Source organism: Peromyscus californicus, unplaced genomic scaffold (assembly GCF_007827085.1).
Source record: "Peromyscus californicus insignis strain IS unplaced genomic scaffold, ASM782708v3 Scaffold_9__1_contigs__length_137607984, whole genome shotgun sequence".
Lineage (NCBI taxonomy): Eukaryota > Metazoa > Chordata > Mammalia > Rodentia > Cricetidae > Peromyscus > Peromyscus californicus.
Window position 1 is genome coordinate 74196522 of NW_026294617.1, and position 12723 is coordinate 74209244.

Here is a 12723-nt window from a genome sequence, read left to right on the forward strand (position 1 = left end):
GTAACAAATATGTCCAAATATCCACCTCAGTTACTCACAGTCACCACATACACATTACTGGAATGAACTTGACAAGCAAAAATTGTTTTTTTATTTTTTGTTTATTCAGTCCTTTTAAAAGAAAATAATTTAAGTGTAAACCGTGTATAGTAAGCTTATTGTCTTTGTTTTCAATAAATTCATAGTTGCAATACTATCTTATTTGCTGAAGGGTCTGTCTTGAGCAGATCAAGATATTTTAGGTATTAGGTCCTGAGAAATTATGGTGGACACCTTGTGTGGCCACAACACACAACAAATACCTGTAACATGAGGGTTGGGGTGCCCAACAAGCCACTCACTGTCCCCCCATGATATGACATCACTTTATTATTTGTTCACTAACTTTTGTGTTCGTTATTTACACATACAAAATTCAGGAATCATGACCATGCAGCTTAGTTGTGCTTGAGTGGACCGTATGAAGAGACAGGAAATCTCCAGTGCTTCAGAAGGCACCCAGGGAGTCAATACTACTGGCTCACAGGGAACCGTCATCAAATCTTTCTTTTGTAAATGTTTATTTTTACTAAAATCTTTCTAATTTTTCATGTCTTTTTTTTCCTTTTGTGACCCACTGAGTTTAACTGCTATTGGTTATAGGAGCATGGGTGAGGGGTTACTTGCAGGAAAATGGAACTTATCATCGGCTCCAGAACTGAAGAAAATGTCTCTCTTTCTCTCCTCCCACAACCTTTAAATACTATAGTTTTTAGGGCAGGGTGACTCTCCTCAGCACCCCACCTCCAATATTTTTTTAGAGACAAGAGTCTCATCTATCCCAGGTTAGCTTCAAACTTGCTTTGTAGCCAAGGATGGCCCTGGACTTCTGATGCCACCTCCTAATTTGCTAGGATTACAGGAACGAACCACATGCCCCTTTTGTGGGGTGCTGGAGATCCGACCCAGTGCCTTGTGCATGCTAGGCAAGTACTCTACCAGGCGAGCAATAGTCCAGCATTTGGTGGCATTTGGAAAGTGTTGTGGAGTAAAAACAAATATTGTAGAAAAAAACAAAAAACAAAAACCATGAATTCTCTAAAAGTTTTGTTTAATTAATTTACATCAAAATAGTTAATTACCTACTATAAGCCAGGTAGAAGGAATCACTAACTATTGTCACAAATATAAAGAGGACATGGAGGCGAAATAAACATTAATAAAAGGTAGAGGGGCAAATGCTGTCGCTAGGATGTGAACGGAGCTGTGTGGACATTGTGTGTGGAAATGGGGCCCTCGCGGAGGATGTGGGGCTGGAACTGGACGGGGGACAACTTTCGGGTCAAGAGAAGGGAGCCAGGCAACTGAAGGCTCAGCGCAGGAGCTGTGGAAAGGCCTGGCTCATCTCACGAGTGGACTGCCGTGCAGCGAGGAGAGAGAGGAGGGGAGGGGAGGGCCGGGGAGGGGAGGGCAGGGGAACAAGGTAGAGCACAAAATAAATGTTTGCTTAATTAAATTGCCTGGGAAGGAACTCAGCGGCCTTTGGCAGATAATCCCCGCAGCATCAAAGGGAAACAGCCTGTTAGTGATGGTGTGCACTTAGCAAACGGCCTGTTCTGTCTGTTCTAGGAAGGCTCCGATTAAAATGCTGGGAAGGGAGTTCTAGGGAGCAACAGACAATAATGGGGCCTGATACATACTGGCCTATGTAAACTCACCTTAAAAAATTATGTACGAAATTTAAAGTCTCAAACTAACTCTCTTTTATAGAGGAGGAAAGTGATGGCGTGATGGTGGACAAGTGACTTCTGTAAGTCCCCAGAGCCACATGAATGGCCAGGCCTCTCCCCTGAGGACCTCTAACCGCTCTAACTGCTGGACCCTGCCCCCACCCTACAGAGTAAAAAGCCCAATCTCTGGACTTGCAATCCCATCAATTGCCACCCTGGAAAGCTCCACCCTGGAAAGCTCCACCCCCTCCCAAGACATCTACAGAAGCCCTCTATCCTGTTCAGTTAGTTACTGTTTCTTGCCTGAGGAGAGGCAGCCACCCTTCTGGCTTTTTCCCTCCCAATAAACATCTAGTGTGAGGTTTGCTGTACAGTGTGACTTTGTGATATTCCTTGGCTCCTGGCTGCCAGGATACCTTTCCATCCGAGCTGTACTGTTTGTAACTTCATTATGCCCAACATCTGGTTAGCGAAAGATTATGAACGAAGTCATAAAGAGTATATTCTTTGAGTCTGGAAAACTTGGGTTAGTGAGTGAGCACGTGACCTTCAACAAGGGCCTAAGTCCCCGTGAGTCCCTTTTCCTTTATCTGTCAAACAGAAAATGATATCCACTTTGTAGCCAGCCTCTAGCACAGAGGTTTGGCAGTCCCTTTTCCTCTAGCCTTCTTCCTAACATGGCCACTGAGAAGAAATCCAGAAGTTCGAGGAAAGGGGGACAGAGGCCCTTCAAGCAGGGCCTTACAAGGTGTCCGGGCTATGTGTGGGTGTTCCCTGTTATCTGGGTTTTGTTCTCGACCCCAAGTGTCTCAAAAGTTGACAGCGTTAGAAGCTGCGTAGTGGAATGGCTTCTTATGCTAACAAAATACTCTGGAAGGAAAAGTTTAGAATGAAAGTATAACTTCAGCATTAGATACATTTCCCATAACAGGCTCTCATTTTAAAAACTCCTATTTTTACTTTTTTTTTTCCCCCTGAGACAGGGTTTCTTTGTGTAGCCCTGACTGTCCTGGAAATTGCCCCGAGATCCACCTGCCTCTGCCTCCTGAGTGCTGGGATTAAAGGTGTGCACCACCACCGCCCAGGGATTCATTTTATGTGTATGAATGTTGTATCTGCCTGCATGTATTTCTTGGTGCCCACAGTCAGAAGAGGGTGTATGGATCCCTTGATACTGGAGTTACACATGGTTGTGAGCCACCATGAGGGTGCTTGGAACTGGACCCAATTCTGCAAGAGTAGCAAGTGCTCTTTCTCTATATTCTTAACGTTGGAGAAACACAACACACTCCCATCATAAATGTCACATGTGAACTCTGTGAATCATACCTTTCTGTAAACTCTTTCACTTTCTTTTCTTTTCTTTCTTTCTTTTTTTTTTTTTTTTTTTTTTTTTGAGATAGGGTTTCTCTGTGTAGTTTTGGTGCCTGTCCTGGATCTCGCTCTGTAGACCAGACTGGCCTCGAACTCACAGAGGCCTGGTTCTGCCTCCGGGTACTGGGATTAAAGGCGTCTGCCACCACTGCCCGTCACTTTCTAAAATGAAATGAAACCATCAAAAAAGGATTAGGATTATTTTCTGAATTATGCTACATTTTACTTACTGAGGAAACACCTTCATTGACTTTTTTTTTTTTTTAATTTTGTGTAGCCCAGGCTAGTCTTGAACTCCTGGCAATCTTCATACTTCAGCCTTCTAAATGCTGGGGTTAGACTTGTGACCTCATGCCCTATGACTGGATTTGGGCATTCATTCCCCAAGTGTGTAACAACATCCAGGCTAATTTCTATAGCTAACATTAATTCAATTCGCATAATTCACTAGCCTTCTGCCATTTCTAGACATTTCATCGTTTGTATTAGTGTTAATGACCCGTATTGTTCATTGGCCAGTGGCGCACATTCAATAAATGCCAGTTGACGGGCTGGAGAGATGGTTCAACAGCCATCGAGAACGCTGGTTAGTCTTTTAGAGGACCAAGGTTCGATCCCCATCATCCTAACAGCTGTCTGCAATTCTAGTTCCAGGGGATTCGAGGCCTTGCCCACCGCTGGCACCAGGTGCAGGCAAAACACCCATACACATAAAATAAATAAACTCCAAAAAGAATGAGGACGAGAAAGAATATTAGAAGAGAGCTAAAAGGGTAGAATTGACCTCTATTGTCTTCTTTATGAGCATACTGCCGTCACAGGATTACCAAGGAAAGGGCGAGAATCTTGCTGAACAGGGGGCCGGAGGAGACACTGGGAAGGAAGAAACAGAGGGTTTCCAGAAAGATTTTAAAGGAAAGGTGCTGGGGTGGAGGTGGTGATAGGGGACAATCGTTAAGCCAGAGTCTGCAGACGGAACGATTCATTGGGAGCTGTCGCTGGAATCTTTGGGAAGAATACGAACTGGAAAAGGGCGGGTTGATGTTAAGGAAGTAAATGACAGCATTACGCTGCTGTGACAAAGGCAAGATTAGATTCTATCTTGGTACCTGAAAGTTTGTGGGCGCAATCCTTGGGAGAGGGCAAAGGAATGCGGAGCTCAAGTTCAAATGCTGTAAGGTGCTTGTTGAGACAAACAGTTAAGTATCTGGTAAGCGTTGGTTGATACAGCGGTCGGAGATAGAGAAGCGGGTCTGGATTAGCTGGAAGCGTGTAAACCTTCCCAGAGTGGAGAGCTGGGGATAGATAGGACAGTTCGGCTAAGCTCGTGGATTTAGAAGTAGGGAGAGAACAGGAGCAGGGTTAAGAAAATCGGAGAAAAGATCCAAAGAGGGAGCCATGTTGAAAGCTAGGGGAACAAGAAACGTGGCGACAGACGCCTCCCAGAGGGCAAAGAGGAGAATGGCACTCGCATCCAATCCTCGGCCAAACGATTCCGAGGAGCACAGAGGTGGGGATTGGGCGAGCCACAGACGAGGCTAAGGGAGGCGACTTCTTCAGTTCCCTTACGGAGGCTGCCTATGAAAGACAGGAAAGGTTAGCCCTGAAGAGTAATGCAAAGCTTCAGGGGAAAATCCCATACTCTTGAGGGGAGTGGCTGTCGCCTTTTGTGCTCTTGGAGGAGGGAGGCTTTTTGGATTTTCCAGCTCTGAACTGGGCAAACCAAACCCTTATAAGTTACCATACTAAAATAAACAGCTCCGCGAAAGTCTTCTGCCTTTAAAAATCCTGGGGTGTGAATAGGGAGCTTTAATGTGGCGCTTATCGATTGGTAAGTTTAAAAAAAAAAATCCGTCATTTCCGGTACTGTAGGATGTAAACCATTGCGTCCAGCTCCTGCTCTCCCATTGGCTGTTCGAGGCAGCTCCGCTTTCAGCCAATCAAACTACTATTCCTTCACCCCTCCCGGCAGATCTTATAAATTACACCAAATTGCTTCACCTTTCCATATCCTTTGCTTGAAAAAGCAGCCGTTATTGCCTATTCCGCCATCATGTCTGGTCGCGGCAAGCAAGGAGGCAAGGCCCGCGCCAAGGCCAAGTCGCGGTCGTCCCGCGCCGGCCTGCAGTTCCCGGTGGGGCGCGTGCACCGGCTGCTGCGCAAGGGCAACTACGCGGAGCGCGTGGGCGCCGGCGCGCCCGTGTACATGGCGGCCGTGCTGGAGTACCTGACGGCCGAGATCCTGGAGCTGGCGGGCAACGCGGCCCGCGACAACAAGAAGACGCGCATCATCCCGCGCCACCTGCAGCTGGCCGTGAGGAACGATGAGGAGCTGAACAAGTTGCTAGGGGGTGTCACCATCGCCCAGGGCGGCGTCCTGCCCAACATCCAGGCCGTCTTATTGCCAAAGAAAACGGAGAGCCACAAACCCGGCAAGAACAAGTAACTCAATATCCCCTTCCACCCATAAAGGCTCTTTTAAGAGCCACCAAAGAGTCAACTGAAGGGCTGATAACCAACCAGCGCACTAGCTCCTTTTAGGAAGACATGGTGGCTCTAAAAAGAGCCGTTTTGGAGTGACGTCAGTTTCACTTGCTCTTCGCCTTGTGGCTCTCGGTCTTCTTGGGCAGCAGCACCGCCTGGATGTTGGGCAGGACGCCGCCCTGCGCGATCGTCACTTTGCCCAGCAGCTTGTTGAGCTCCTCGTCGTTGCGGATGGCCAGCTGCAGGTGGCGCGGGATGATGCGCGTCTTCTTGTTGTCGCGGGCCGCGTTGCCCGCCAGCTCCAGGATCTCGGCCGTCAGGTACTCCAGCACGGCCGCCATGTACACGGGCGCGCCGGCGCCCACGCGCTCCGCGTAGTTGCCCTTGCGCAGCAGCCGGTGCACGCGCCCCACCGGGAACTGCAGGCCGGCGCGGGACGACCGCGACTTGGCCTTGGCGCGGGCCTTGCCTCCTTGCTTGCCGCGACCAGACATGACTTTAATCTACAGTAAAACCAACTCTTGCAGACTTTACTACAGTACTAGGGTGTAACGGCTTACGGCCTTTATAAGCTTTCCTAGGGGTGGGGTCAGGAGCCAGCTTTTCATTGGTCGTAATTTGGCCCCAGAGAAGTCCAATGAAATCTGGAATTCAGAGTCTTTGTTAGGTAGGCTTGTACTGAAAACGGAAGTTTCGTGTATGGGCCAATGGGAATGCGAAGCATTTTGAGGCCTAATTTACATAAGGTGGTTATAAAAGGCTCAAGTCATCCGGGATCCAGCTTGCTTTCCCACTTACTAGGCAACCTTCCTGTGTTTATTTTCAATCATGCCTGAGCCGGCTAAATCTGCCCCGGCTCCCAAGAAGGGCTCCAAGAAGACTGCCAGCAAGGCGCAAAAGAAAGACGGCAAGAAGCGCAAACGCAGCCGCAAGGAGAGCTACTCCATCTACGTGTACAAGGTGCTGAAGCAGGTGCACCCGGACACGGGCATCTCGTCCAAGGCCATGGGCATCATGAATTCATTTGTTAATGACATCTTCGAGCGCATCGCAGGCGAGGCGTCGCGCCTGGCGCATTACAACAAGCGCTCGACCATCACGTCACGGGAGATCCAGACGGCCGTGCGCCTGCTGCTGCCCGGGGAGCTGGCCAAGCACGCCGTGTCCGAGGGCACCAAGGCCGTCACCAAGTACACCAGCTCCAAGTAGAAGCCCTCCTGGATGAGGCGCTCGCTGGCTCTTTTGCTTTCTAAAGTCTCTTGCAAGAGCCACCCGCTTCAATCAGGAAAGCTTTGTCCACTTGCACTAGTTTCTAGTTCCTATCCCAAAGTTACTTTAAGGGTCTTGGAGAAGGTGCACTTCAGTTGTAAGCATTTGTAGTTTTGAGGTTCCCTGAGCTGGTTTGCAGTTGGCTGTAGAGCTCCTAGCACCCCGTTTAGCTTCTTGGAGTTTTAAACTAGGTCAATGGAGGTCGGCCTCTGGGCGGGTTTCTTCCGTGTTCTACACTGTGGTGTTCGGGCGCTTTATTGATGGACCTAAAGTGAGATGATTTGATTGCTTTGGCGGTTAGAGGGCTCCAGGACACACCTAAACCTGTGTGGACGAATGCTGTGTACCAGTCATCTACAACTGAAGTCCTGGGTACGGGCGGTTTCCTGTGCTTAGGGCGGTGTCCTCGCCTTTAACAGATTTACCATCACGAACGTTCCGCGTTGCTGCGGATTTGGTAGAAGTCTGTTGGGGTTCTGCCTCAGGCTTTAGAATCCCTGTTCGTGGCTTGTGATTTTACCCCCCATTTAATACTTTGCGTTAACCTCTGCGGTGGCAGGTTCCCGCAGAGACTGCTCATTTTTTGCTCTGGACTCATGACGCGATCTTTCTAATTAACCCACTCGAGGAGTAGCATTTTCCTTCCTGCCTCCACCGTCTGAAGTTGTTTGCTTTCTTGTTTACGCTGTCTCTGGTGAAGTTGGCCTGATGTTCTCATACCTCCAGAGCCCACAAATGTCTGACACAGCCCAGACGCTCAAGTACTTATTATTGAATTAATTTTTTTTTTTTTTTTTTGGTTTTTCAAACAGGGTTTCTCTGTGTAGCTTTGCGCCTTTCCTGGAACTCGCTTTGGAGACCAGGCTGGCCTCGAACTCACAGAGATCCGCCTGGCTCTGCCTCCCGAGTGCTGGGATTAAAGGCGTGCGCCACCACCGCCCGGCTTGAATTAATTTTTATATCACTGCTTTTGTAATTGCTTCCGTGGCCGGGGGGCGCGGGGCTTGTCTGTTTGATGTACGTGAAGACACGGTGGAACAGAAACGTTTTGAGGATTCTTTCTCCAAATCCGTCCTTAGTTCAAGTTAATGCGAGGGCTGTTCTTGGTTGTCAACTTGACTACGTCTGGAAATAACTAAAAAGTGACAGATAGTACACCTGTGAGAGATTTTTTCTTAATTAAATAATTTGAAGTGAGAAGAAGCACTTTTAATCTGGATCTTTTGAGGTGGGAAGATCCACCTTTAATCTGGCCACACCTTCTGCTGGCAGCCTAGATAAAGGACATGAAAGAAGGAAGCTTGCTCTCCATGGCAAGTCTGTTCCTTCACTGGTGTTAGAGCCTACTTCTGGATTCTGGCAGACACTGAAGACCAGCTGAGGTATCCAGCGTTGTGGACTCAACAACTACTGGATTTATGGACCTTCTCTTGGTAGTCAGCCATTGTTTGTGGGACTAGCTGGACCCCAGCTTGTAAGCCATATATTTATGAAAAAATACATATATATTTCATTCTATAAGTTCTGTTCCTTGAGAACCCGGACCAATACAATTGCCTCAGTGTAACTGAGGCAGAGTTGGAGGTGTTAAGACTGTGTGTGTGTGTGTGTGTGTGTGTGTGTGTGTGTGTGTGTGTGTACCAGGAGCTGGCCATAGTAGATTTCTTAGTTTTCCCAATTTAGAGTAAGCTCTTGGATTTTCATTAAATCGAGAGCATTGGGCTTTGGGGCAAAGTCTCCTTTATCTCAGCAGCACCCCCATTCCTATCCTTTTACCTCAACAGCACCCCCATTCCTTATTGTTCTATTCCCTACTGAGATGAATTTTCAATTTACAATCGTCCCTCTCATTTACTTTTCAGAGGGTTCTGCAAGATAGGCCACAGAGTTAACAGTGGAGTTAACAGAAGCTAAGTGGTTGGTCCAGGGCCACGAAGTTAACAGAAGCTGAGTGGCTGGTCCAGGGCCATGCGTGGCACTATCCACTTTTGTCTCCCTGGCTGAAGACAACTGCCTTGGTTCTCTTTTGTGGAGTGTAGCATACTGACTTTTTCCTTCAAAGTCTTGATTTTGCTGGTGAAGGCACTTGATGGTCTGATCACTTTCCCGATGCTGTTTTAGGCTAACGATTTCTGGAGCTGATTACAGGAGCTTTGTGAATCCAAAATGAGTAATGAAAACATTTTCAAGTTATTATTAATCAAGTTACCACTTAGTTTCATATCTTTGCTGGATTGTTTCATGTGCAATTCATTTTCTCAAAAAATAAAATGAGCAGATATAACCATTTGTGGTTGGCTCTGTGGAAAAGCTGGGTGCCTCTGGTTTGAAAGGTCATTAGTCAGGGCTTAGGGGTGTAGCTTGGAAGGTTTGCAGAGAATGCACTGAGGCCCTACATTCAACCAATATATTAAAACACACACACACACACACACACAGTCATGCTCACACATGCACACACGCCTGTCTCCACCCAAACTTCTTCCTCAGAGGTGCACTGGGGTTGAAATATCCTATGACAAGGCCATTGTTGATGCCTAGTGATTGGGAAATATGACCACGAATAAAAGGTATTCCAAACAAGCTGTGTGAAATAAAATCCCTGGTGATGTTTAGCCTGCACCTGCAGAACTCTTGGGACGTACTAGGGAGTGTTGTTCTAAGCCCTTTATACATACTGGCTCGGTGCTCCTGTGACGCTCTGGCAGACACAAGTGAAGAGGAAGTGGTAATAGCATCTGGAATTTTAACCCTGGAGGAGAAACTAATCCAGTGAGATTAATCCTGCGTTAGACCTGTGATGTGGGATGGTCTGTATGTCAAATGTGTTGCTGATTGGTCAATGAATAAATCACTGATTGGCAATGGCCAGGCAGGAAGTATAGGCGGGACAAGGAGGAGAATAGAGCTGGGAAGTGGAAGGCTGAGTCAGGGAGACACTGCCAGCCGCCATCAGGATAAGGAAGATGTAAAGTACCGGTAAGCCACAAGCCACGTGGCAAGGTATAGATTAATAGAAATGGATTAATTTAAGCTGTAAGAACAGTTAACAAGAAGCCTGCCACGGCCATACAGTTTGTAACCAATATAAGTCTCTGTGTTTACTTGATCGGGTTTGAGCGGCTTGGGACTGGCGGGTGAGAGATTTGTCCAGACTGTGGGCCAGGCAGGAAAACTCCAGCTACAGACCTGTCTCCCACTGGTTGTCTTTCTGAGGTTGATAATATTGCTACAAAATAATCATTGCCTCTTCGACCAGGTCCTCTGTTCAGTGGTTTGCTAATGTCTCTTATTTATCTTCACAGCTCCAGTTAAAGCATGTTTCATTATTCTTGTCTTTATAGATAATGGGGAAAGCCTTAGTTTAAATAGCTCCTCTGGGATCGTTGAACAAGTTGTAGAGATGCAACCCAAATGCACACCTTTTTGTTATTTTGAGACAAGGTCTCACCATGTAACTCAGGCTGGCACCAATTCTGCAGGGACCCCCCTTCTCAGACACCCAACTGCTGGGCTACAGAAGGAACTGCCGTACCTGACTGTAACATAATTAGAGATCTGTTCACCGCGTGCCACACATGTTTTTTTTTTTTCTGACTACATTGTTAATCCACTTACCTGTTAGTGTGCAGTGGGTTGCCCGAGTCCTTCCCCCACCCTTGAGTTTTCTCTCCCCTTTCCTTTCCCCACCTTTTGAATGTACCCCAACTTTGGGCCATGATGATTCCACAGAGAAGCACGGTAAGGCTTTCTACCCTTAGTTGAAAAGGAACATGGAGGAGGGCTGAGACATACACAGATTTCTGTCCTGTAGAGTTGGGAGTGGGGTTTCTCTGCTCTCTGTGCTACGTCTCCCTATGTCCTGCTGCAAGCCCTCTCCAACACAAAGCTGCTCCCATCACTTTGCTCACGAGCTCCACTGTCAATTCGCTGCCTCAGCTTAGTCTTAGTGAACCGTGAAACGCCACGCCACATTGAGTTTCCCATGGGAGCTGTGGAGTCCTGTGCCTTTAAGAGGGAGGCCATCATGCTTCTCGGCCTTAGGAACTGAGAAGCATCCCAGGCCTGTGGCTGAGAACCTGCCTGTATGACACACGCTGTGAGGTGACTTTGTGTGAGATAGAATGAGAGAGAAACCTCGCCTGTTGGGTGCGACTGTGTTTCCTTTCAACAAAGTTGCCCGAGACAAAGACACAAGCACACAACAACAAAACAATAAAATAGGGGGTTGTCTTAATTCTCAGGAAAACGCCCGAGGCCTAGCTTTGTGTCTCAGGAACCGACATTTCTACTTTACTTATCTTCTGAAATTGACCTTTAAGCAAGCGATTATCTTTGTGATTAGGGAGACTAGGTTTAATCATCTATTTAATATGTATGATTGAGAACGTGTACTTTTATAAATATCAATTAACATTATTAAGAAAGGGCCTCTAGGCCTTTTCTGCCACTTAGAAGCATTATTAGGTGTAGTATCATTAATTCATTTAAGAAGTTTCGGAGTTAGGCCTGATGGTACAAGCAAGACTGTAACTGGCTTCTCTGGGGGCTGAGGCAGGAGGATCACCTGTCCGGAAAACTTAGTGAGCCCTTGTCCCAAGAAGCAAGAAGAGGCTGAGTGTGTATCTTAGTGGTCGAATGCTTGCTTCTCACGTGTGAGACCCTAGATTCAGTCCCTGGTGGCGGAAGGAAAAAAATAATTCCAAGCTAGCGTGGTGTCGCAAACCTTTAAAACTCCCAGCACTTGGAAAGCAGAGGCAGGAGGCTGTCTGTGAGTCTGAGCCCATCCTGGTCTACATAGGGAGTTCCAGGACAATCAGGACTACCTAGGCAGTGATGTCACAAGATTAAACCAGAGTGGCTTTTGGCTTCCTAGACTTTTAGCACCTAGAAAGAAAGACGGATGTGAAATCAGTGACCATAAGAAGTAACAGTAAGCATTAAGATAGGAAGTACTGCTGTCAGAGAATGGGGTGGAAGCGTTCTCACTAAGCGCTGGAGCCTTGTCTTAGCTACTTTTCTGTTGTTGTGGCGGCTTGAATAGGAATTGAAGGTCCAGGAATATGGAAATATAAAACTATAAACTTAAAAATAAAAACTGACAACCATCAGCTTGGCTAGCAAAAAAAAGGATTAACCTTTAACTGGGCCCGTCCGGGTTTTAAGATGGGCAGCTCTGTCAATATCCCAAATGTTAGTTTTTCTCTTACTAAGGATTGCCCTTTGCAGCGGGTGGCGGTGGCGCACACCTTTAATCCCAGCACTTGGGAGGCAGAGGCAGGCAGATCTCTGTGAGTTCGAGGCCAGCCTGGTCTACAGAGTGAGACCTAGGACAGGCACCAAAATTACACGGAGAAACCCTGTCTTGAAAAAAAGATTGCCCTTTGCAGCCCTGGGTTAGCTATTCTTCCACAGCCCCCTACCACTCACTGCCGAAACCAAAGTTCACTTTTAATGAGTTCTGTGTGACAACCACCTGCCTTGCGTTGTTTCGCATTCCCCACCACCCCACTCCCCCACGCCCTCCCCCCAATGGGAACCCAGCTGTGTCAGGAGAAGCTGCAGGTTTGGACAAACATCAATTAACTGAGTCAAGAAGGGCTGCAGGATATACAAATATTGTTTAGCCAAAACCCCCTAAAACCTTGTTCATGGAAAAATTATAAAAACCTAAGACAATTTGTCTCCAAAAGTTTTAACTTTAAAATTGTAAAAATTTCCTTTGTCTATGTCTCATGCTTACCCCTTACTATAAAAAGAGGCTCATAACCCCCTCCAGCTGCCACAGCCTTAGAATTCCAACATTGGCTGTGGTCTCAGCTAGCTGATAATCTTTTGTACCCTGTGGTTGTTTTTTTTATTATTTTAATTTTTTATTTTTCTGGAA

The 12723-nt window shown here is 47.0% G+C and overlaps 3 protein-coding genes across 4 annotated transcripts; 2 read left to right on the forward strand and 1 right to left on the reverse strand.

The window, feature by feature from the left end:
* Nucleotides 1-3118: 3118 nt before the first annotated feature.
* LOC128105891 (histone H2A type 2-B) lies at nucleotides 3119-5529 on the forward strand. Its single transcript, XM_052731202.1, has one exon. The coding sequence runs from the start codon at nucleotides 5137-5139 to the stop codon at nucleotides 5527-5529; it is 393 nt and encodes a 130-aa protein (XP_052587162.1). The 5' UTR covers nucleotides 3119-5136.
* Nucleotides 5526-6062, reverse strand: LOC128105893 (histone H2A type 2-C). The gene has a single exon (XM_052731203.1). It carries the CDS (start codon nucleotides 6059-6061, stop codon nucleotides 5672-5674), a length of 390 nt encoding a protein of 129 aa, XP_052587163.1. The 5' UTR covers nucleotide 6062; the 3' UTR covers nucleotides 5526-5671.
* Nucleotides 6063-6135: 73 nt separating this feature from the next.
* LOC128105894 (histone H2B type 2-E-like) lies at nucleotides 6136-9123 on the forward strand. 2 transcript variants are annotated; one of them, XM_052731205.1, is made up of 2 exons: nucleotides 6136-8310; nucleotides 8699-9123. In XM_052731205.1, the coding sequence occupies exon 1, from the start codon at nucleotides 6396-6398 to the stop codon at nucleotides 6774-6776; it is 381 nt and encodes a 126-aa protein (XP_052587165.1). In that variant the 5' UTR covers nucleotides 6136-6395; the 3' UTR covers nucleotides 6777-8310; nucleotides 8699-9123. The 2 variants fall into 2 exon arrangements, with proteins under 2 accessions (XP_052587165.1, XP_052587164.1); XM_052731204.1 differs by having other exon boundaries at nucleotides 6136-8269.
* Nucleotides 9124-12723: the final 3600 nt, after the last annotated feature.